The 27,307-nt window shown below is 31.7% G+C and overlaps 1 protein-coding gene across 6 annotated transcripts in view; it reads right to left on the reverse strand.

Annotated features, from left to right (window-relative positions):
* The window catches only part of LOC148605014 (uncharacterized), a 50,007-nt gene that overhangs the window by 22,510 nt on the left and 190 nt on the right, over positions 1–27,307 (reverse strand). The window contains exons 2-6 of one of the 6 annotated variants that reach the window (XM_088550406.1): positions 27,023–27,135; positions 22,610–22,723; positions 12,162–12,224; positions 5,306–5,412; positions 678–763 (exon numbers count right to left, since the gene is read on the reverse strand). In XM_088550406.1, the coding sequence (XP_088406532.1) occupies positions 678–763; positions 5,306–5,412; positions 12,162–12,177 (209 nt within the window). In that variant the 5' untranslated portion in view covers positions 12,178–12,224; positions 22,610–22,723; positions 27,023–27,135. Of the gene's footprint in view, positions 1–677; positions 764–5,305; positions 5,413–12,161; positions 12,225–22,609; positions 22,724–27,022; positions 27,235–27,307 lie in introns of those variants that run through there. The other 5 variants (XM_088550408.1, XM_088550405.1, XM_088550407.1 and 2 more) reach the window with 5 other exon arrangements.

A 27,307-nucleotide genomic window follows, 5' to 3' on the forward strand; every position in this document is an offset into this window, starting at 1 on the left:
ATCTACCTAGTTCTGCATACATTGGAATATTTGTAACATGTGTTTTTCATATTTTCAGGAGAAAAACATTTTTTTAAGGGTTTTTCTGTGTACTGCGCACCTCTTTACAGGTAAATATTGTTAAGTAGAAATGCTGTTATACATGAAAGTATAGTATTGGGTGGAGTAATACCACCAACTTTACATGCTTGTAAATGTTATTACATTTCAGTTAATATAATAGTATCTTGAAAAAAAAATTAAGTGATGAAATAATTGCACTTGAAATTTCCTGGTAAGTTGAACAGGGACACTTATGGTTTTCCTGTGAAGATCATTATCAGTATAAGGGAGCCACTATTTCTAGAACAAGGAGCTTTATGAGTAAGCACATAGAAGAAGGCCATAAGGCGGAAAAATTGGGTCTCAGTTTCTGTATTTTAATATGTTTTATTTGTATTTATTTGTATTTAATTCTCTCTGACCCTTTAAATGTGGCTATTGATCAATCATTTATAATTTTCTCATTATATTTTGAACATCAAGTTAGCACCCATCTATAATCTAAAACAGGTTACAGGTAAAGGCATATACTACTTGTCCTGGTTTTACTGTGTCAAGTTTTTTTTTTACATCAAATATTCAATCCTCCTACTTCTAAATTTGTCCTTTATAATTTCCTCATTTGAAGCACTTACTACTTTCCAGTTTCCCCTTCCTTTAATTGGTAGTGAGCCAATGCCGTATTTGATAACACATTTATTATGGTAAGGAGAAAATAACTCTGAAAAGAAAAGCCATTTTATTAGTTTAACGATAACTGAGAAAACTGAGAAAAAAAAGTATATAAAACATAAGCTTACAATTGTGTTTTAATTGGAGTTATATTTTGCATACACAGTAGAGCATTCTTTTCCTTCTTTTGTGAAATTAAGGCCGATTAATATTCTAGATTCTCATCAAGTACAGACCCAATTTTTTTCACTCTCCCAGAAAAATTTTCTGTCTAATTGACAGCACTTATAATTTAAATTGAAAAAAAGTAAATAGATAAATTTTGCCCGCTCAACTTATTTTGAAAAATGTTGAATGAGAATCTAGGAATTCCTTTGATGGCCTAAATTATGCAGTTTATATTTAATAGATAGAGAACAGTAATATCATAGAGTGAAAGAATTCAATTTTTCAGTGAAGTCCTATATTTGCCATAAAATTTTAAACTCTATTATTTACCTGCATTCTGAGAGCATTGTATGGAAGTATTAAGTCCCCTATGGGGAAAAAACATCTGTTATATATCATTTATTTTGAAAAACCCATGTGTCCCATAGGTATAGAGAAAAAACATAGCATTTTTAAAACATATAAACAATACATTGGTTAGGTTGTTGATGAACGAATATCTCTTATTAAACAAAGAAATTAAAAGGCTTATTAGAGAGAATCCAGTTTGTCATTTACTATCCTTATATACTGACACAGTTTTCGAAGTTTTTAGTGTTTTGTTTGGTTCATTATCAAACTAAACTTTATAGAATTATGATTTCTGGTAAATTTTCTATCAATATATTTATTTCTGTCTCTTTGGAAAGCAAGACATTCCATTATATACTGCTTTTCGTCTCCTACATAGTTTCTACATAAAGGACACAATCAAAGTTCTCTCTTTGCAAATGAAAGGTTCGGAAATTTGACCATTAAACTGTAAGCAAGATTTGATGTTTTGGTACATGTTGAAAATTGTATTAAACATTTTCCCATTGATCGCATTAAGTTGCATCTTCTACCAAAGTGCGCCTCTATTTACAGTGTCAAATGCTTTTTCAAAGTCTACAGAAGCACAAAAAAGCTTCTTTTTTTCTGTAATGCAAAATATACAATCTGTAGTAGAATAAGTTTCATGGAACCCATTTTGACCTTCCTTTCGTAGAGACGTATTTTCTGAGTATTTCCTTAATCGTTCATTTAGCATAGCAGTGAAAACTTTCCTGAAGCAGCTTACTATTGTGATAGGTCGATAGTTTTTTTAGTCATGTTTGTCACCTTTGTTCTTACAGATAGACTTGATGGTTCCTTCTATCATTTGCTTTGGAATTTTCCCAGAGTCAAATATCATATTAAAGATTTTCTCGTAAAGACCAAATAGTAAATGCGATGTTGATTTGAGATGTTTATTTATAATGTTATCTTCTGCACGATATTCATTAATGATGTTATCTCATGCACGATATTCTTTTATAATGTTATCTCCGGCACAGGCCTCATTACTCTTTAAATTCTTTAATGCATTCATTATTTCATCCTTAGATATTCTGGTGTTCAATTTCGGCATTTATCTCATCGTTGTTTTCCATAGGGTGGTTATCGTTTATAATATGATTATTTGTGTTCAAATCTTTGAAGAATGATACCAGTTTACTAAAATCTATATTTGGTTGAGTTTTATTTTTACTTGCATGCAGTAACCTCCAAAACCCTTTTGTTTCGTGCTGTTTGATGTTATCCATATTTTTTTTAATTCATCTCTGTGCTTACGTTGCCCTTTATTTAATGTATTTTTGTACTCTCTTTTGGCTTATTTTGCCAGTATTCAATGAAAGAATGAGTAATGTAGTTTCCTTTTGAATTTTTGAAACTGTTCTTGCTTGTCTTCAGTTTTGGTCAAACCATGGTTTATTTTTGGTGATATTGAAATTGTTCAGTTTTCGGTAGTTAGTCCTTTGTGTTCCAAATGATTCCTTTGTAGCTTGATGAAGAGAACTCCATGCATAAGAAAGAGTAATCAAGGGAACCAAGGTTATAGCGGTAATCAAAAGAATGTAATCCAGGGACAAAGACCACACATGGAAAACAGACATACAAAACAAAGAACATAAAGTAACTAAAATCATACATACAAAGTAACAAAAGTAAATGAGCAACTCAAACTCCACTAAAAACTGGGAGCATGGACCAGGTGCACCGGTAGGGTAAGCATCCTCTGCTTTTCTAGAAACACCTGCCGAGTTGCTCATAAAAAGTCAAGTTCGGGGTAGACAAACAAGGAAAGGAAAACTATGACCCGTTGAATAAATCAGTTTTCATGGTGCTGATGGATACACCATAACGATCCTTTCAGTCCAGAGACCATAACACAACAAAAAAATCAATGAATGGAAATAAATTCAAACTTGATCTATAACTTGCCATTGGTAAAGAATGTAACAAATATAAAAAGTATATCTGCAAGCATGAATAAAAAAAAAAGATTTTGCCGGAGAGACTGACATATGGAGTGCAAAGTCCCCTTCGATGAAAAAAAATAATAGCAAAAATGATGAAAGTCTATTCAGATTGACCTTCTTTATATATTAGGAAAAAATACATGTCTGAATTTGAAAAGATTCCATCCAAGGCTATTTAAGTTACAGCAGAGAATAATGGCAGCAACCATGCCTGCTCATATTGTTCAACTTCTGAAAAATCTGTTTAAAAAGCTTTTTATTTAGCTTAAGATAGCTTTAAAACTTCATTACATTTGTCAGTCAAAGGTCAAAGTCGTTCTATACTTATGATTTAACTGATTCAGGTTAACAAAGTTATTGATTTTTTTCAAATAAAAAATAGAGCATTAAAATAAGGAACATTCAATGATACCCCACCAAGTAACTGTGAAAAATGGAGGATGGCAAAATGTTCAAATTGCCTAACGTGAAAACTGCATTTTGGATTTTGCTGACAATTCAAATTAGCCAGTATTTCATAGTACCAACAACTGTGCAAAGTTTCAACTGTATTCATTGATTCGTTCTCAAGTTATTGTCTGGAAACTGTTTGTAGACAGACAAATGGAAAGAATGACACACATCTTCTCAGAGGGTTCAAAAAATACCTCGCTACTACTTGTTTCAGGGTTTAAAAAGGAAAAATATTGAGTAAGGACTTTATGAGAATGTCAGGTTTAAATTGCTAATTTTTTGCATTTCTTACCAGATATTTAATTAATTGCTAGCCTAATTTTAGCTATTTGAAGTATAGATATGTTCCAAATCCATATCCACATGAGTTTCAGAGAGGAAACATAATTTTTGTCACCAAGAAATAAAAGATTTGTGTTTTATAGTACCTCAATGCAAGAAACCGATGCAACAAAAATCCTGCTTTTGAAATTCCCGCCCTAATTTTCTGTATTTTTGTCAAATTTTTTAAGGGTCGGAGGGAATGAGAATCTACTAACTAATTTTATTTGGCCTCATGATACCTTAAATAATTAGTGATCCGAGCAAGGTTCTTTATGTCAAGTTTTGACAATCAAGGGCATTTTCTCAGTACATTATTTACATAATATTTTAAAAATATTTTTAAAAAATTCTGAAGCTTTTAACAAAAAAGAAAAATAAAAAATAACCTAGAAGTTTTTTTGTAAACATGGTAAAGGTAGACTAATTTTAGATTGCAGATGATGATTTACATTCATTTCCCAAAATCAGAAGTTTAAAGTAGAGAGGGTTATTTACATGTACATGCTGAGATATATATGGTTATCCATGCATGTCCTTAGCAGAAATTATTTCTCACCAACAATGAGGAAATCCATCATTTGAACATCACAATTAGAATAATATATCTAGTCATTTTATGAAATTTGCTGGAAGCAATTTCTTGAGTTGTTCAAAGGTATTTTGTACTCATTTATACACAAGGTTGCCTTTAAATTCTTATCTAATACCTCGCTCTTGCTTGGTATAAAATAATAAAATATAAAGACCCTGCCTATTTGTTTATGAGTAACACCGTACCTAACATGAGTTATTTCTGAAGTAACCCACACAAAACAGTAACTTCCTAAAAGTTAACAAAGTTATTAAAAGTCAGTAAGTGAAGACAGCTAAAATAAAACATTAAATTCAGACAGTTTATAGTGGTGGACCCAGGGGTTCCAGGGGTTGGGACCCTCCTCTTTTGTTTGAAAATTTTGGTAATTTTGTTCCAAATTTTGGAAGATATGAGCAAATAACTGCCTGGAACCCCCTTTTTCTCAATCCTCCTTTTCCAACTCTTTTGATCCTACATACCATTGTTTACAAAAAATTACTCAAAATGAGGTAGGTTACCACAGAATAACCTTAGCCTTGAGTGAAAAAGGAAGTATGTTATCAGAACAAAATTTAAATATTTCCTCGTGCTTTAAAAGTGATACAAAAATCTCTTAATTTCACAAAAACATAAAAAAATGTTTACATATGATATACCAAGTAAAACAAAAAATTCAGAGATACACATTATTATCAAATTCAACAAACTTATAGAAAATGTAAAATTATCCCATTAAAATATACAATCTTACCTTTAAAAAGTTAGCCATGGTTTTCATACTGGTGCATTGTGTATTGAGTTGAGTGTTTATAAGTAACATGTAAGCCTCTTCCTGGATATCACTAATTATAGCAAGTACTGAAAATAATCACTATTTTGTATCAATAAACAAGAGACTCCCAGGAAGCTGAATTGCTAATCTGGTTGAATGTTTGCCTTTCAAGGGCAATAAATCTAACAAGGAGTTGTCCAACAATTTTGACTCAGAAGACTTTGATAAAACTTGTCATAAGGACCATTTCACCACTGAAAGTTTCTGTCTGTCTAGAATAGTTTGCAAGATATTGGCTGACAACTGTTAACAACAATATTTTTCATCTTTCCAGGGCAATTACTCTAACAAGGAGTCACCTGACATCTTGATCCCCTGCAGACTAATGTAAGCCTTACCATAAGGATCATTTCAGCAATTAAAAGTTTCTTTTTATCTAGCATTGTTTTCAAGATATTGGCTGAAAACTGTGAAAAAAAATGTTATTTTTCACCTTTCAAGGGAAAAAACTCTAACAAAGAGTTGTCCTATAACTTTAATCTAATGCAGACTTTTGTAGACCTTATAATTGGGATCATTTCAGCAATTGAAAGAATTTAACTAAATCTTACGGTTTTGGAGATATATGAGAAAAACTTCTGATTTGGCCCATTTGTTCCATTTATTAGTATGGTCGGCAATTGTTCGAAGGATAAAAAATCCCAACATCAGTTCTATGCAGAATACTCTAATGAAAATTCAAACCAAGTTTGGTTTAAAATTGGTCAAGAAATTTAAGAGGAGAAGATTTTTGTAAAATTGTTAATAGTGACGGATGACGATGGTGACAGATGTCAAGTGATGGCAATAGCTCACATGGCATTTGGCCAGGTGACCAAAAAAGGGGGATTAAAATTTCATAAATGATAATATAACAGTTAATAGTACAAAAATCATATAACAACAGGACTATTGTATACAGCACAACGGGATCAAGGAAACTAGCAATTGATGTTTTCATACATTTACATGTATCAGCCTACATGTATTAAATCAGAGGATATGAACAAAGTACTGGTACTTCAATTTGTTAAAAAGTAAGCCATCAATTACAGTAAAACCTGTATATCTAATCAACAATATCCTGCATTGAGAGACCATTATATAGATATTCCTACTGGTATAGGGTACGTGGTAGGTAAAATTAACCTGCATATAAAGACCACCTGTCTTTTGTGACCATAATTTTCAAGTTGCTATGAAGGTCATGTAATACAGTCTAGGACACAACAAACTATAGAATAGACACTACCCTAAATCATAGACAGAGTAGAGACATAAATGAGTCAACTTTTTTTTTATTTTCCCAATTAGGCCTCACTTAAAATAACAGTTGTTTCTTCTAACCTGACCTGAGCCCCTGGCTTAGGGTAGGGACCAGTAGATAAAGAAAATATTTTGTATTCCCAAAGTTCATAAGATTCTGTAAAAGCCATGATCAAAGATCTATCTATTATAGTTTTCAAGATATTGACTGAATACTGTAAAGAAAAAGTCATTTTTCATCTTTCAAGGGCAATATCTCTTACCAAGAGTCACCTGACAACTTTGATCCCTTGGACACTTTTTTAGGCCTTATAATAAGGATCATTTCAGCAGTTGAAAGAATTTGACTGTAACGGTTTTGGAGATATATGCAAAAAACTATTGTCAGACCCTTAAGTTTTATCATTAGTAATGGCAGTCATATCTTTTGATGGATCACATATCCCCACTATAGTTCTATGCAGGATACCCTAACGAACATTCATGCCTAGTGTGGTTCTAATAGGTCAAGTAGTGTCAGAGAAGAAGACTTTTGAAAGAAATGACATTAAAAATAGCAAAAAAAAAACGTAAGAAAGGGCAATAACTTTAACACAGCTTAACAGATTAAAATGAAAATTAGACCACAGATAGACCTAATCATACTGAACACTTTTCCCCTGTCAGAATTTGGCTAAACCTAACAGTTTTGGATATATATGCAAACAAGACGATCCCAGGAGCCTGAATGGCTCACCTAGTTGAATTTTGCCTTTCAAGGGCAATAAATTTAAGAAGGAGATGTCGAACAATTTTGACTCAAGAAGATGTTGGTAGAACTTATCATAAGGATGTCTTTTGATGGATCAAATATCCCTACATCAATTATATGCAGAATATCCAAAGGAATATTCTTACCAAGTTTGGTTCCAATTGATCAAGTAGTGTCAGAGGAGAAGATTTTGGAAAGAAATAACATCAAAATAGCAAAAAAACTTTGAAAAACGGCATTAACTCCAACATGGCTTAATAGATTAAAACTAAAATTGGACCACAGATAGATCTAATCATGCTTAACACTTTTACTTGGCAGAATTTGACTAAACATAACGGTTTTGGATATACACGTCAAAAACTACTCCCATGTTTTTCAACTGATCAAAAATCCCCACATCAGTTCTATGTAGGATGCCCCAAGGAATATTCACACTATGTTTGGTTCCAATTGGTCAAGTAGTGTCAGAGGAGAAAATTTTAAAAGAAATAACATTAAAAATAGTAAAAAAACATAGAAAAGGGCAATAACTCCAACATAGCTCAACAGATTATAATGTAATTTGACCATAGATAGATCTTATCATGCTGAACACTTTTACCCTTTTGTCAGAATTTAGCTTAACCCTAACGGTTTTGGAGATATATGTGAAAAACTACTGTCTGACCCCTATGTTCTATTTTTAGTAACGGTGGTCATATTTTTTGACAGATAAAAAATCTCCACATCAGTTCTATGCAGGATACCCTAAGGAACATTCATATCAAGTTTGGTTCCAGTTGGTCAATCAGTGTCAGAGGAGAAAAATTGTTAACGACGATGAAAACGAATGTGATGAAGGAAGCAACGATGACAACGAATGTGACGACGGAAACCAAGTAATGGCAATAGCTAACATGGCCTTTGGCTAGGTAAACTACTAAAAAAAATTTTTTTCAGAGAATGGCAATAAAATTATATGGGTAGGTTTAATTTTTTATGGGTAAATAGGGTATGGGAAAAAAACATTATTTTAATTTTTGCCTGATATACATTCTATACAAAATTACAATTTTTCAACAACAAAAATAATTTTAGCCATTTTACCACTTATTTTAATAATCAAAATAAAGAGAAGCATATCATACATCTATTTGCTTGTTTGGTTTTGACTGTTGATTTGTATTCCAAAAAAGAAAAATAAAAACCAATCTAAACACATACATGTAAAAAAATATGAAACCAAACCTGTATCATTTGGACAAAGAAAGTAAGTGAGGTTTATATAAATAGGTAATTAAAGCGTGTCAGCGACATAGCCGAGAAAAACAATGTGTACACACGGGTGTTTCGACATAAATGTAACTACGTTACTGGCTGTTTATGTTTTCTTAGGATATCACTACAACAGAGAAAATTAAAATAACCTTTTTGGTGGGGTTTTGACATGCATGTTTCTGATTTTTTCAATTTTGCCTGATTCTTCCAAACAATTACACTTTTAAAATGAAGATCTCTTTTCAATGGACTGTCTCAGTTAAAATGAGTTCAACCTAAAAAAAACTGCATGCAACGAAAAGGGGTATAATAAGACAGGTTAGTCTAAAGACAGCGGTTTGTCTATAGACTGTCAAGTTAAACTGAATCAAATTAGACTGTGGTTTGTCTATAGACTTTCAAGTTAAAATGATTAAAATTAAACTGATTTGTCAATAGACTGTCAAGTTAAACTGATTCAAATTAGACTGTGGTTTGTCTATAGACTGTCAAGTTAAACTGATTCAAATTACACAGCGGTTTGTCCATAGACTGTCAAGTTATACTGATTCAAATTAGACTGTGGTTTGTCTATAGACTGTCAAGTTAAAATGATCAAATTAGACAGCGGTTTGTCTAAAAACTGTCAAGTTAAACTGATTCAAATTGGACTGTGGTTTGTCTATAGACTGTCAAGTTAAACTGATTCAAATTAGACTTTGTCTATAAACTGTCAAGTTAAACTGATTCAAATTAGACTGTGGTTTGTCTATAGACTGTCAAGTTAAACTGATTCAAATTAGACTGTGGTTTGTCTATAGACTGTCAAGTTAAACTGATCAAATTAGACAGCAGTTTGTCTATAGACTGTCAAGTTAAACTGATTCAAATTAGACTGGATGGTCAATATACTGTCAAGGTTAAAAGTCTTAACAGATAGTAGAAATGTACATATATATGCTACAGCTGCTAGCTGATTTCAATCTGAAATTTGTTTTTCACTTCTCATAAACTAAAACTGTTTATCAACTAAGAATAAAAACCTTATCAATTTAATTTGCTGTTTCAATGGTATGCGAGGGCTTCATTGTTTATATTTGCAGAAACTCGGTCAAAAAATGAGATGCAATGTAATCATTCATTTTCTATATGCATTCTATGTATTTAAATGCGAATGTTTATTTACCTTGCTACAAATAAATAGAGACCTATTACCAGTATTAACTGTTGTCAAAACAATGTCAAACATTCATTCAGCCCTTTGAAATTTGGTATTTAGGGGAAAATGTGACAACTGGTTGCATAATATCTCCCAGTTGGTGGCTTGCCTGTACTTGCTGGTTGTAACACTTCTGTAAGTTTGTAGGGACAATAAAGTTCTGGCACAATGTGTTGGACTAGCTATAGTGCAAAGCAGCGTCTGTTCAATTGGTCAATTGTTCTTATACTGATATGCACGAAATATCTGCCATAGTACATTAAACATCAGTCTTATACAATTTTAAATTTATTCATGACTCAGATCATAATTTTTCATTGTTTAAGAGAGGATGAGATAATTTTTTATACAAGTAATTTTTGCAGAAAAAAAATGTACTTTTAGAATAACTTTTCTCACTATAACAAAATTTAATTCATATTAGGTAAAATATATAATTGTTTGTATTAGATGCTGATACATTTGGAAGTAGGATGAGGGTGGTAAAGAGCACAGTATATGCCCACTTAGACTAAGAATAGGTGAAACAGTAAAATCTAATGATATATTATTGAGACAATATCTCAATCAATGAACATCAAAGAAACAGCACAAGGGCACTAACTTAACCCTTTCCTTCATAATGATGCCTTTTGATGCTCTTATCCTAAAAACACTCCCCCTTTTTCTAGGGCATATAGAAGGCTTAAACCATAGAATTATCTGCAGTTTTTGGCTAATTGGACTTGGAAGGCTTACGACAAAAAATGACCATTTTTGGCATGGTTGGGTAGCTAAGAGAAATCCTGCAGGAGGGACCCAGAAGGGGGAAGATCCTGATGGCCTTACAGCTTTGCCAAATAGCCTAGAAATGTATTCAATAGCTAAATTATATAGATTTAGCAGATTTCTGACCCTACCATTTAATACTGATTTAAAAAAAAAAAAAATTTTAAAGTCAACTTTAAATGAAAAATTGTCCAAAATAGTTTTTTTTCTTTTGACCTTGACTACCCTTTTGGGTCTCGCATAGGTAGTGAAAAGGGTACTTTAAATAGTAGTGTCATGATTTTTTACAAAGAAAATAGAACACAGACCAATTTACACCAATTAATCTATATGATAAATTCAGCTTTATCTAACCTTTATTTCATGTTTGTCATTGGTGTTTCTTACAAGGCACTAAATGGTTTATCCTGTCCTGTTATTTATTATTCTTACAGACTACAAACTAGAATATTTCATTGAATTGCAAACCACAACTAAGCTTCTTTCATTGAATATCATAGACCTTTTGAATTTATTTTACCAAAATTTGACCAGTCAACCCTTGGGGTTCTTAATCATGAGTTTCTTTATTCACTATACAAAAGTACTGGTAATCAAATTTACAATTTCTAGTCAAACTGTCTCTAGTGATAGAAATACAACTGTATAACTATGGTTTTTTATTTCTTTTATAATATCATAACAATTCCTACAAATAATTAGCCTGAATATTTCTTTGTACTCCTCCTTCTCATTTTGAAAAAAGAACCACAACAGGTTCAAAACTAATATCTCAGAATAAATATCATGGGCCTTATGAATTATTTTTACCACAGGAAAGCCTGTCAAGCCTTGGAAGTAAGATGATCTTTTGTAATCAGCAATTTCTTAAATTGCTACAGCATTCATCAAAATAATGGACAAAATGATATACACCCACAGTTTAATTTTTTTTTCACATAATGGGAAGAATTGTATTATATAACACTGATTAACCAAATGATAGTACCTAATATTGTTTATCTTCACTCATATATGCACCTAGCATGACACATTCCTAGTAACATCATAAACATGTACCGGTAGTAGATGTTCTAGAAACTTAAAAAAAAAACAAAAACAAAAAATGAGCTGTTTTTAACATTCAAGATCAGTAGCTCCTAAAAGAACTACCTTGAAAATTCCACAGTTTACAGTATTATGACTTTTGAGATATTATCTAGAAACAGTAAAAATTGCAAAGCAAGAAGTTGTCCCATAACTTTGACCCAATGAAGAATTTTGTAGTGTTCAGACAACAGACAATAAACAGTGGTTGTTTTGAATTCAGTATCATCTATGTAACCATATAGCAGGTAATTTTTGCAGGGTGCTAATTTTGGTGTATTTCAGTGATCTGTCTAAAAACGCCAAAATATTAACTCTGGGCTTAAGTACTTAGTGCACCACTTATCAACATTAGAAACCCCAACAATTTTGGTGTACACTTTTGCTTCAAGATTGCCAAATTTTAAAACTCCCAAAATAACCTACCTTACGGTACTTGAAATTTGCATAAATACTAACTTACTTACCATTACTACTTGTCATTCATGGATCTTGTCTAGTTTCTCAAAATATTGGTAGACATCTCATTTCTGAAATCATAAAACAAATAAAAATTTAACTTTGTTATTTTTGAATGCTAAGTAGCTTAAAGCAAAAATACTATCATTATACAATGGTATAGTGTTACCTGTCTAAATTGAGCCCCTGTGAACTTTAAAGAGGTAAGGGACATAGCTCAATAACATTTTGAATAATTAATATGTTTGTATCATATTCAATTTCATCAAAGCCTATCAAGCTTTTATTTGAAACAGAATGAAATAAGTCCAAGTTACTTTGCTGGTTATAAAATGTATCAGATTGATGTAAAATGCTGAATACAAACGTTCCAATGATTTGTAAGGGTTTCTCATTTACCCTATGTCTACCTCCTTAAAATGGGTTCATCTAAGACTGGTGTTCAATATACTAATGTTCAAAATATATTAAAATTGATATAAAAGGACTTTAAAAGTGTTTGGTTTAGACAGGTCTTCAGTTTTCACAGTCAGGTTTAGACAGGTCTTCTGTTTTCAAAATTCGTTTTAAACAGGTCTTCTGTTTTCACAATTTGGTTTAGACAGGTCTTGTTTCCACAGTCAGATTTAGACAGTTCTTCTGTTTTCACAATTTAGTTTAGACAGCTCTTCAGTTTTCACAGTTTGGTTAAGACAGGTCTTCAATTTTCATTTGGTTAAGACAGCTTTTCAGTGTTCAAAGTTTGGTTTAGACAGGTCTTCTGCTTTCACAGATTGGTTAAGACAGGTCTTCAATTTTCATTTGGTTAAGACAGGTCTTCAGTTTTCACAGTTTGGTTTAGACAGGTCTTCTTTTTTCACAGTTTGGTTTAGACAGGTTTTCTGCTTTCACAATTTGGTTTAGACAGTCTTCTGTTTTCACAGATTGGTTAAGACAGGTCTTCAATTTTCATTTGGTTATGACAGGTCTTCTGTTTTCACAGTTTGGTTTAGACAGGTCTTCAATCTTCACAGTCTGGTTAAGACAGGTACTATATTTTCACACTTTTCAGTCCACGTGGAAAATAGCGAAAATTAGTACACTGTGAAAATTGATACATTTACAGTAGTTAACTTTAAGTAATGGAGTTTTTCATCTCTTTATTAAAAGACTTAGGAAGTTAACTGAATACATTGACAATAAGGAGAGTTCAGCTTTCTTTCAAACTTTGATTAAAAAAACATATGAAATAATAGAAAGTATAAATATCCTTATATTAATTTAATTTACAAGCTTGGAGAAGGCACCCCTCTTATTAGGCCTCTGCCATACAGGAGAACATCATTTCAACTTGCTACAATTCCATCTCTTGAAAATTAAGTGAGAAAACTTGATGATTGTATGCATCTCTCAGATAGCAAATCTATTAAATATTGCAGGAAAGCAGTTAGTCAAGTGGCATTAGATAAGATATTGTGTCATATTTTTTTAAGAGGGCTTGTAGCAAGTATACACATTCTACAAGTTGATGTACTTCCAAACATAGTGGTGTAACACACTCAGAACAATGTGGGGTCTGGGATTATGCTAGAGCCTCAACAGCCCAGCTACTAGTAGGACATCTCCTGACCAGGTATTCAGTCAGGTATTTTGGAAGCTGGGCTTCACTACCTCCTTCTATTAACAGAATATAGTCAAGACCATAAAAACCTCCATAGAAGAAGTAACAAGTTTAAACATCAGTCAAAACTCAGCCCAGATGTGGATCTAGACATTATGAAAAAAGGGGGTATTCCAAGCCTTAATTGGTAATTTTTTGGCTATCAACTTAAATTTGTGCATGTGCAAGATTGGTACTTGATAAGTTTATTGTAAATGGGTATGATAAATTATTTGAAAGTTACAGTACTGGTGGTCTATTCATCTAATTCTATTATTAGAAGTAAAAATGAAAAAAAATATAGGAAAGAGCAGTCTATCAAATAGTTATATCTTTAAATGTGCCTATTAAATGAAGAGTAACAGAGATGGCAGTATGAGTGGGGTTAGACTTGCTACAAGCCTTCCTTTGTACTATATAATCTATCTTGCACCACTGCTCTACTCATGCATGTTGCTATCAAATTAATGCATGCAATCACTAGTCTCCTTTATTCTTAAATTTAAAGAAAAATCTAAAATTAACAATTAACGAGAAATACCAAAATGGGTCTATTTGTGTGGTTAAATAAATTACTGCCTTTGTTTCATCTTGCCAATGTATACACCTGTAGAATCACTTCAATGATTTGATTAAATAGTCTTTATTTTTTTGTTACCTTGAGGGATTTTTGTTCTTTTGGATGAACGATCACATGTTGACAAGGAACGATCACATGTTGATAAGAATTGAATTGTCAAGAAGTTAATATCATGCTTGGTTATAACTAAGGATTGGAGCAGTGATTACTTCTACAGTCAAAACCTGTCTTATCCATACTGTGAAAACAGAAGACCTGTCTAAACCAGACTATGAAGACTGAAGACCTGTCTAAAACAGACTATGAAGACTGAAGACCTGTCTAAACCAGACTGTGAAGACTGAAGACTTGTCTAAACCAGACTATGAAGACTGAAGACCTGTCTAAACCAGACTGTGAAGACTGAAGATCTGTCTAAACCAGACTGAAAACTAAAGACCTGTCTAAACCAGACTGTGAAGACTGAAGACCTGTCTAAACCAGACTGAAAGCAGAAGACCCATCTAAATTAGACTATGAAGACTGAAGACCTGTCTAAACCAGACTATGAAGACTGAAGATCTGTCTAAACCAGACTGTGAAGACTGAAGACCTGTCTACACCAGACTGAAAACAGAAGACCTGTCTAAATTAGACTATAAAGACTGAAGACCTGTCTAAATTAGACTATAAAGACTGAAGACCTGTCTAAACCATACTGGAAACAAGACCTGTCTAAACCAGACTGTGAAAACTGAAGACCTGTCCAAACCAGATTTTGAAGACTGAAGACCTGTCTAAACCAGACTATGAAAACTGAAGACCTGACTAAACCAAACTGTGAAAATAGAAGACCCGTCGTAACCGAACTGTAAGACCTGTCTTAACCAAACTGAAGACTGAAGACCAGTCTAAACCAAACTGGAAACAAGACCTGTCTAAACCAGATTATGAATTGATTTTTAACATTATATAACACTAATCATTTTTTTAAACCACGAAAAATTGATACCCCGCGAATGTTTTCACCGTACAGAATATGCGAAAATTAACAACCGTGAAAATTAATATGTTTACAGTCTACTTATGGCTGTATAAAAATGACCTTTGATTTTTATACTTGCTTTAAAATTTTTTTGCTTCTGAATTATGTGCCAAGTGACACTTCAAACACTAAAATGAAGGTGTTATAACAAAATTACACTATCATAATCATAAATCAGAATTGAATATTAAAAAGTATATTGTGTACATTAATTGGCCAAATCAAGGATAAACCTTAAAAACTGAAATTAGCTATTTCATTTTCATCTTTGTCCCAGCAATTCAAATATAATTGGTCAGTCAAACCAGGGTTTATTGCTTAAGTCACACCTCAATCTCGTTTCCATAGTAGCCAAAAGATAATACCCGTGAACCCTCCCATATTATGCAGGAGACTCCCATACAATCAATGAAAACATTTAGAGTCTCCCAAATAATAATGTAAGACTTGTGGGAGTTTTTTTGTTACAATTATTTAATTTTCTTTAAAAAGCACTTCGTAATTTAATTTTCACATCAGAAACATAACTTTATGTAAAAATATCTCACTTGAGATGATGTCAATGGGGGCGAATCTATCACATGAACTTTTTCGAAAGTTAACATGTATGTATGAAGGTCCAAGTACATTATTGAAACAGATGTTAATTCATTGTTAGACTAAATGGCATATTATTTGTCTCTTTGTTATAAAAAGCATCAGAGAGTGGCAAAGATGTTTGAAGTGAAGTGTTAAATCTTGAATGGAGTCGTGTTTAATTGGAGATTCCTATTTCAATTAGATTTGTACAAAACTCAATGACTCAATTTTGATCTAAATCTTCAATTCATAACCTAAAGAAATTTCAGATCATACAACCTGTCACTTGTACTTTAGTTTTTTTTATAAAATGATATTTATTTACAACAAAGGTCATTGTCATAGGGAAATATTTTATAATCATTTTTCAGGATCTGTTCTTCAAAACATAATCATTTTCAGAAAAAAAAATTAAACAGGAAATTACAAATACTTATAACAGATTATTCAATAAAATTATCTGAATAAATATCTGCTTATTCAACAAATGAATGAACTAAAAAATACTACAGCGAATGATATAGTTAACTTCAGATTTCCTTGACTCTATAAGAAAGACCATTACCTGATGCCAAAAAAGACTACAGCCAGTAATACAGTTAACTTTATATTTCCTTGATCCACTCAGAAAGACCAATACCTGATGCCAAAAAAGATTACAGCGAGTAATATAGTTTAACTTCATATATCCTTGACCTACTCAGAAAGACCAATATCTTATGCTAAAAAAGATTACAGCGAGTAATATAGTTAACTTCATATTTCCTTGACTGATGAACTACCTCAGGAAGATAACTGACTGATGAACTACCTTAGGAAGGTAACTGGTTGAGGAACTACCTTAGGAAGGTAACTGGCTGAGGAACTACCCTAGGATGGTATCTGGACAACTGACAGACAGTTAAACTTTCCATAAAAATACTTTGAAATTATAATTTTAATTCGTGGATACCAATTTTCGTGGATTAGGTAAGAAACACAATTTCGTGGATTCTTGAACTCATGGTTTTTGAGGTTTACATTATACACATCAATGGGATTCTCCTTTTCATTGGGAATCAAATTTCATGGTTTGGCCTACCCATGAAAACCACAAAAATTGGTAGCCCACGAAAAATAGTACTTCACAGTATACAAGATGACAGTACCTATTAAATGATAGACTGTTTAAATCTCCTTATAAGTATTTACTATTTTTGTAAATGTTATACTATGGTGATATAATGTTGCATTTCACTACATCTGTTCCTTTTTCTGTTGTCAAATATTGAGTTACATAGTAAGGCAGACAAAATCATGTATAGCCCCACCCCTGATAAGTTGAATAAGTCTCAAACTCCTTAAGCATTTGTTTCATTAAAATTGTGGCATATAATGCAATTTTACCCTTCATAACAGTACACTGTAAGAATAAAGAAGGCAACCACATGAAATTAATAATCAACCACAAATTTTCCTTTGATAGAAAAAAAAATGAAAATTCAGACAAACCTGCATTCTGCAACAATATGGGGAACAAACTGTTGTATATTTCATGTAAAATTAACCTGTATATAAAGACCACCTGTATCGTATCACAATGATATTTTTCTTGTCAAAACTTTGCACATCATTTCAGTATTTTCCTCAGCCAAAAAAAAAAGAGAGACACATTGTGTGTATATAATGTTACAGCATGCATAGGTGTTAAGTCTCCTGCTTCCTGCTGGGGCCACCTGATATTCATGAAAAATCCCACATACTCCCCCTTACTTGCTTGTGTTAAGGAGTGAGATTTAGCCACTTTCATAGAAATTCCTCTAGCCTTACTTGAATTTTCAGCTTACAATTGAAATAATTTACTTCAATTATTGTCAAAACATGTTGCTAGAACAAGAACTTGGCAAATCTCCAGCTTCCAGAAAATTTTGAGAGGAAGATCTCCAGCTTAAGAATTTTTCAAAGTTAACATCTATGAGCATGGTAAGTGTTAACAACAGTTTCAGAGGAGATACATACACAAGGTTTTTTTTTTTAAAGTAAATAAATAAGTGCAATAACATCTACAAACATTTTCAAATAAAAAAATTGCAATATATACATGTATACAATTCCATGAAAGTACTTATATTCGTGGGTATCAATTTTCATGGTTATAGGGAAAAGCACAAGTTTGTGGATTCTTGAATTCATGGTTTTGATGATCCTGTCATACAATTAAGTTAAAGTTAATACTTGTAATCCTTTTCAATGGGAACCAAATTTTGTAGTTTACCTTACCCACAAAATCCACGAAAATTTGTACCCCACGAACAATAGTACTGTCACAGAATTCTACAAAGTCTTCTATAATATGATTTGAAAAGGTAAGGAGGTCCAGAGGGGTTCCATGAAATAAGGAAGGTTCCAGGAAAAAAGGGGATTCAAGGTTATCATAATGATATTTAAAATAGTCTAAGCCCTCAAATCAAAACCTTGATTTGTACAGCAAATTCATCTTCAGTTCAAAACAAACAACTTCAATAAATTTGGAAGCAATCCAAAAAGCAGTCTAAGAGATGATTTGACAACAAAGTACCAGTAAGTGTACACAGACAGATGGACAAAAACCATTAAATCACTATGTCCTTTTTTTCTTTGTGGCTGGAATTACAAAGAACTATTACTTAAACAAGATGAATTATTACATGTATAAACAAATGCATTATATAAACAGAATCATTCATGGTTGTAAAAGATTCTAACAAAATTTATGGTAGAAGGATATAGCTGAGAAACTAGTGTCAGTAGTCAAGTGTTGTCAATGATTTCAATACATAGAAGATAGTTTTAGTTATCATAATGTTAACTTAACATACCTCAGAACTCTTCCCAACTCAATTCAATATATAATAATAGAGTGCACTAAAGTGTGCAAATACACATATATTTCCTTATTTGCAGTCATAGAAAAACTGAAGAGGGGCTACATTTCCTAGAAGGGAAGAAAACAATTCATATATGTATCACAGGACATATGAAGAATATTTCCAGAAAAATCTAGGAATCCTCATTATAAACAGTTCTAAGTATTAAAGATTCCAGGTATTTTTTAATTTTCTCTCAGTATGGTATTACATTGTATATGCCTAATTCTATTTTTTAGTCATATATCTTATCTCGAGATTACCGGTGCACCTGGTCCATGCTCCCAGTTTTTAGTAGAGTCCAGTGAAATTGATACAGTATTAAAAAAGTGTTAATAACCCTAGCCTTTCATAGTATTTTGACTACATGTATGAAAGCATAGATACAAATAAAAACAAAAATATATATTTACACTAACATAGTTAACTTCCTCAAGTATTAACCAGACTCTTAAACTGACAAAGAAATATATTTATTCTATCAAAATTCAACTAAAATTCCTATGAAATGATAGAAAATTAAAGTCCCTGTCTATTGTGAAGTTTATATACCTAAGGAAGTTGTTCATCAGGTGATGGTCATTGAAACAATTAGGGATAAGAATATGTTCTGGGGTTGGAACCCCTCTTTTGTTTGAAACTGATCAGTCTCAAGCATATATTGTACTATAATGTAATAAAGATGTCTGCTTGTGTTGATTCTTATAAAGCAACAGAATTTTTGTACATGTATGTATGGTAAACATGCTAGAGTCTTCAATGGCAATATCTTACTTAATACAATGCTTATAAAAACTAACAAAGTTCTACTGTTTTAACTTCAGAATTGTAAACAATACTATTACAACGGTTAATAAAACAAATTTAGAGAAAAATTCCAAAGAGCCACTTCAGGCATTATTTTGAAATTTTGCATTCAGCAGATATTCTATACATCAATAGTAAACTTAAGTTTAAGGAGGTAGACCCAGGGTAAGGCACATTACTCATGAAATCAGTGATATGTCTGCATCATACTCAATTTCACCAAAGCCTCTCAAGCTTTCGTTTGAAGCAGAATAAAATGAATCCAAGTTAATTAGATGCTTACATAAGATTGATGTAAAATGCTGAATACAAATGTTCCAATGAGTTGTGTCCCTTACCCTAGGTCTACCTCCTTAAAAACAGCAAGATATACATACTGTATCAATGTGTACTGTGAAAAAGGATTTGTGAAACAACCCCATAAAATGCATTACCATTGTTGTAATGCATCTTTTTAAGTAGCACTCTAGCTGAGAATCATGCAAAATGTGATTCATGGGTGAAAAGCCTATGTTACATATTTTTCTTTTTGATATTTTGTTTGAATTGCCATTGTAAACAGAAATTAACATTCTGTTTTTCATATAACCTGTGTTCTCACGAGATAAAAATTATAAAGATTGCACTGTAGATTTTAAAATTAAAGAAGATAAGTCTGTAAATGACACTCATATACAATAAAATCTATTGGATTTTCAATGTTGATTTCCCCTCAGAGCAAACAAATATGAATGAATAATTACACATTTCATAATATACATCCTTAAAGCAACATAATTACAAAAATAAAAATATGTAGCCTTTTTTGGATGTAGCACGGTTTTTTTCAGATTTTTTCATGATTCTTACAAAGACTGGTACTTAATCAATTACTAGATTATCCACAGATGACCCTCACCTGTTCATAGAAAACAATTGTTTCCGTTATATAAGGTGGTTGAAATATAAACATCTTTTACAGCAAATAACATGTAAATTATAGGGAAAAGATATGTTCTTTCTTTATTTCATGACCATTCTTGAGTAGTCAATTGGACATTTAAGGTAGATCATACCTACTGCACATGTACATAGCATTTTTTTTTCTGTCATCTTGCAAAATCATACTGACATATATTTTCTCTTAAATAAAACTGTTTTGAATGATGTAAAAATAAAATGTTTTAATTATTTTAAAGAATTTTTTACATAAACATTAGTATGGTAATATTACAAATGCTGTCTGTAATAAGCTTCTTTCAAGAGGAGATAACTGGCAGGAAAATTACAGAAATGTAATGGGAATCTTAGTTTTTTAAACACTACAAGAAAGTTCAGTGACCCTCAATTTTCTTTTTGAAATATGAAAGAACATCAGTATAGTATTGTTCATGTAAATTGATAAGAAAATCAATCTACCAGTTTTTTTAGTTATTTGGGAAAAATTGAAAATTCCCTACAGAATCCCCCCCAAAAAAATGCTAAAATAAATAGCCTTTTTCAAGGCTCAATGACCTTGAGATTTAGTTTGGTGTCCTATGTTTTTTCTAAGGGTCATCTTTGAGATAAAATAGAAAAATCTATCTACTAGAAACATTAGGATGATATACCTGAAACTTTTTATCATTCAATCAAGACAAGACCCAACTATATTCCTTGAAGTTAACCAATTTTCACGCTGTGAACAAACTAATTACGATTTAAGTCAACTTTCAACAAAGTTTTTTTGCATTATTTTTTTACTGATTTCAAGCCCAGAGTATATGTATAATACAAAAAAGTAGAAGTTAGAATAATACGTTACTTAAATTATATAAGTGGTAAGGATAATATCATAATTGGAACTTCACCACAAACATTTTGACTTTACCTACTTGGAGAAAATTTCTGGGGCGACTTCCAACACTTTGAAAAGGAAGGGTTCCTCAGAAAAAAAGGAATGCAAGGATTTAACTTGCCATTTTTTTGTCATTTTTACACATGAAAATGACAAAATTTCAATAAAAAAGGGGGGTAGCAACCCCCTGCACCCTCCCCCTGGATCTCCCAATGAATTTGTACAACTTTCAATATGTAGTTGTACACATTGTCCTCTAGCCTAGGCATATCCTTGTACAGGAGGTGACAACAACCAGGATCACTTGCAGCATATGTCTTATCTATATGAAGTCACAAATCAAAGTTGAATACAATCCATTAATTGGGAACAGAAATTTTTATGGTGAAAATTTCTCTATCATTTCATATAGTGAAAGATCAGGTGAAGTCCTTAAAAACCAGTAAATTGATATTGAACTGCACCAAATTTGAAATGAATCCATCCATTTGTAGCTGAGAAAATTGAAACAGCATTTGAATGGACAGACAGACAAGGTGATTCCAATATACAATCCACTCGGTGAGTGGGAATAATAAAAAGGTATAAAATTTGAGATGTAAGTGTTAGAGGAGGAACAAGGAGTCTTGGACTCCACTAAAGGAGGAATTTTTATAAAATTTTATGCAAAATTTGAGGATAAATGAGCAAAAGATAACCAAGAAGCCCCCTTTTTTAAACCCCTTTTTTTAAACCCTTGGCCAGTGTTTCTAGAAAAGCAGAGGACGCTTACCCTACCAGTGCACCTGGTCCATGCTCACAGTTTTTAGGGTAGTCTGAGTTGCTCATTTGCTTTTGTTACTTTGTATGTATGATTTTAGTTACTTCATGTTCTTGGTTGTGTATGTCTGTTTTCCATGTCTGGTATTTGTCCCTGGATTACATTCTTTTAATTACCGCTATAACCTTCAGGTTCCCTTGATTACTCTAGAATCCCCTTCTAAAATCTCTGGAACTCCACCAGACAGTAATTCAATAAAATGCTGTGATCCCTACACTGGTTTGTTTTCAGTCATTGTTGTATAGTACAATAAAATCATTACATGTACATGTTGCTAACCAGAACAAAATTGTATTGCAGACTCACCATTTGTAAAATTGTTGTTATTTTAGTTCAAAGTTTAATGTTGATGCCACTATTCTTTTACAGCTAATTCTATAATTCTATTTTTTTCTCATGATTACATGTAATGTTTCCAACCTGAAAAAAAAACCCAAACATTTGCTTTATCATGTTAAAATAAGGAACTAGTTCAAATTTCCAAGTTTTAACATTCATATTAATAAAGATTTTAAATATATTTTGTTATCCAATAATTGATCATTTATACTGTCACATAGTGTTCTACCTGGTAAAACCACCTTTTAAAAGACTGGGAAATAACCCAAAAAATAAAATACAAAAAAAAAAAAAACAACCTTAAAATGTATGTACAAAGGTAAGTAGGTCAAATTTAAAAGGAACTAATTGAATGACAATTTGGTTCTGAGAGAGACCTGTGTGGGCTCAGGATATTTATTTTTTGAAATTTTGAGGGTCAGAAAAGTTATTTTCATATCACAACTCATATGTTATGCCGTTACTACGCAGACTTTTTGTATCACGCTAGACCTCTTTAAATAAGGCTTCTGGAACAGGGATATATTGCTAAAAGATTGAAGTCATCACTACAGAAATTTTATGGTCGTCATTTTGAACTCGTGAATCATTATGGTGTATCCATCTGCGCCATGAAAACTGATTTGTCAACGTGTCATAGATTTCATTACCTCTCTCAACTACTTCAGACTTGACCAACTTGGCAGGTGTTTCTAGAAAAGCAGAGGACGCTTACCCTACCGGTGCACCTGGTCCATGCTCACAGTTTTTAGTGGAGTCCGAGTTGCTCATTTACTTTTGTTACTTTGTATGTATGATTTTCGTTACTTCATGTTCTTTGTTGTGTATGTCTGTTTTCCATGTCTGGTCTTTCTCCCTGGATTACATTCTTTTGATTTCTGCTAGAATCTTGGTTCCCTTGATTACTCTTTCAACCACATCCCAGCATGATTTTGTATTTCCATTTCACTGTATGAAGTAACTGGACTGAGATCAAATTTATTTATTTTGTAGAAGGAACATGTATATATAGGCCAGCGCATTTATTTTCAACTTTTTCAGGGCCAGAATATTTATTTCAAAAACTGTTGCAATTCTTCTAGTGTACAAACAAGGAAAAACCTATAGAAAAAAAATCTTAATTACATGTCAAAGGCCATGGATCTAAGAAAATGAACATTACTACAACCCTTAGGTATATTAAAGATTGGCCTTGGGTCCAAAATCTTTGTTTATCACCTTGGCAAATGGAGGGATGAGGTTAAGGTGATTACTTTCCCTGTCTTATCTTATATGTTAGTGTATAACAGTGGCAGATCAAGAGATTTCATAAAATCAGGATTGGGGAGGGGATCCAGAAAATAGGCATTCCAGGCTATTTTATGTCTCTCTCTCTCTCTCTCTCTCTCTCTCTCTCTCTCTCTATATATATATATATATATATATATATATATTTATATTTGATTATATCTTGGATAGAAATTAAAGCTCCAATTTAGGTTAGGGAGGAAGTACTTTTTGAAACTTTGTCAGTTTCAGACACAAAATTGTTTTCTGTGCCAAACTTTATTTCTAAAAAAGTATTATAAAGTTAGCCACACATTTTAGAACATTTTCTTCTCATTTAGAAAGGGTACAAGGATACTACAAATACTTGTATGATGTATATGTAGGTAGGGTTTACATGTTTATAGTATAAATGTCAAGAAGTACGTGCAGATGGTTTTGTTAATAAATAACACGCACATTGATAGATAATCCTTAACTATCTTAATTAAACAACATTTTGAGGTTTGCCAAAGAAGTAAATAAAGAGATAGGAGTAGATTTTAATTTGGGAGGTAGGAAGAGATTGTAAATTTGGGGAACAGCCAAATTATTTTGAAGATCAATTAAACAAAATAGGCTTTAATTAGCAGAATTGATAAAACGGTTATAAACACAGTCTAATCTTAATTGAAAATACATGTATTATTTTGTTTGGTTGTGTCAGTTTCCATGGAAAATATGACGTTGCTTTTCAACAAACCACTAGCTTTTTTGAAGTGCCAAATTAAAGTTTCCTAGAATTTTGTTGCTATGAGAGAGGTATGAAGAACTAGCAAAGAGGAGACTTTTCTAGAAATTAGCTAATTCTAATAGAATTAGTTTTTTGGAACAAACATATTTGCATGTACATGTAGTAATTAAGTCTATAGATGATTTATCCTATTAAAAATTGATACTGATTTTGATAATGTACAAAAAATTAAAACTAATTATGCTTTTTATACTTTCTTATGATCTTTTAGAGCTTTGTGTTTGAGCAGCTCAGTTAGAACTACAACAAACTCCAACAAAAGTTTAACCTTTGTTAAACCTAATTCTGTGGAAGTTTTGAATTTATTGACTCAGTGCCTGCTCATAAATTAGCATGAAAGGGTTTATAGTGATCATCTTGATCACCCCATTCCATCTCTTTTATTCATCTCTTAATTATATTTACTTAACTTTTTTCGCTAATAGAAAGAAATGTCATGTAGCAAGATTCTTTAAAAATATGTAGGTTCATTTCTAGACAGAATTGGATTGGATCAAGAACAATAACTACTGTCCAGTATTTCAATAAAAAGATTTAAAAATGAGTCAAACTACCCCACTTCACTTTATTTTGAGGATTTTTTTTGGCAGAAGACAAAAATTATACTACTAACTAAACAGTGTACATATTAACTTAGTCATACATGTAGATATATTATACAATATAACTTAGTCATACATGTAGATATATTATACAGTATAACTTAGTCATACATGTAGATATATTATACAGTATAACTTAGTCATACATGTAGATATATTATACATATGTTCGTGTTATTTTGAATCATTTTAACAACTAATGAAAATTTAATTTTCTAGGACTTTTTCCACAAATGTACTCTTAGGAACTTAACAAAATAGTTATATTCACTGTCATTCTTCTTCCATAATTACATGTATATTATTCTTAAGCAGGGGTGTAGCCCCTAGTACAGCATGTACTGCTAGAGCACTCCATGAATTTTGTTATAACTACATGAAAACCTAAAATTTCTGTGAAAATCTGTACAAACATGATACTTTATTCATTTACTCATCAGTGCTCAAGAAGTTATTTAAAGTCAGTCTCAGTAAGATCAGTAAGTGGGCGAAACATGGTATGAAAAAAGCCCATCATTTTGAATTAAAAGTTTAATTTGACTATTTGCACCATAGGAATAAAGGAAAAAAAAACATCAGTTTTGGTAAATTAATTTTTAATTTTATTGAAATGCACTGAAAATAAAAACTTCATGGGCAGGTTACTCTGCCAAAATCTTCATTTTACTAACATTCTATTTCTGAAAAAAATCCAGTGATGCAGAGATCAAATAATGATCTGTTTAAATTTTGATTGAAATTGTAGAGTCAGATTTGTGGGTTTTTTTTAATGTGCATTATATGTATCTTACGGATTCTTCCAAAAAAAAAAAAAATACTATAAGCTTCCTTTTTTAAAATATACTTATCATTTATTTGTTATATCTACATCCCATCTAATTATCATGTGTTACATAGTATGTTTTATGTGATTACACCCTCCACCAGTCCTTAATCAAATTATAGAAAAGATATTTTACTATTTTATTAAAGTTGGCATAATTATCTTAAAAGGTTTAAACATTTTTAAAATTACCATTAAAGAACACCCACGTACTTCACTGATATGCTGAGATCACGTAGATAGGGAAAATTAGACAGAAGGGAAAACTTCTCAATAAAATTATTATATCATATTACTTTCAAAAGTCACTGTGAAATCAATATCCCGAAAATGATAGTAGAGTAATCAAGGGAACCAAGATTCTAGTGGTAATATAAAAAATGTAATCCAGGGACAAAGACCAGACATGGAAAACAGACATACACAACAAAGAACATAAAGTAACTAAAATCATATATACAAAGTAACAAATGCAAATGAGAACTAGTTGCTTTATTTTTTACAGTGATATTAATGACCCAATAAACCACTGATATTCTTAAAATCAGAAGTTTTTGTACAGGTATTTATCTTTAATACCTTATAGTGTCAAGTTCAATTTAAAATCATTTTGTGCAAAATTTTGACTCAAATGAGAAAAAAAAAACCTGAAACCCCTCCCCTCTCCTCATTTCAAATCTCTGGATCCGTCCCTGATATTTCTGAAAAGTATTGAATGAAGCATTTTTTTCTCAGTTCCACAGTAGAGGAAAATACTGACTCCACAGTGGACAAAGGAGAATTTTTATTTTAACTTAATGGTAGTGTATTTGTGCATATACCATATACACAAGTACATTAAATACAGCCTGCCTGAGGGACATATTGTTGAATGAATTCAAATTAAGCATGTTTACCTTATTGTGTATATTCAGTACTTCGTGGAACTAGATGTATATTCCATAAATGAGCATTTTTCAGTCACAATATCAAGTTCAACCATGTAACACACTATTTACAACACAACTTCCTGTAAATTATAAAAAATCCCTCTTGCAAACAGAAGAAACACAACACTCAAAGGATATAATCTATTTTTAAACTTTCAAATATTTAAATGTTTCCTCTATAAATTGAAAGTGAAAAAGGAAGTTCAATCAGGACTCAATATATACATGTATGTCATTGGTGGATCCAAAGCC

The sequence above is a fragment of the Perna viridis genome, chromosome 10, assembly GCF_037379345.1.
Source record: "Perna viridis isolate PV_CMFRI_1.1 ecotype Kerala chromosome 10, ASM3737934v1, whole genome shotgun sequence".
In the NCBI taxonomy this organism is placed as follows: Eukaryota; Metazoa; Mollusca; class Bivalvia; order Mytilida; family Mytilidae; genus Perna; species Perna viridis.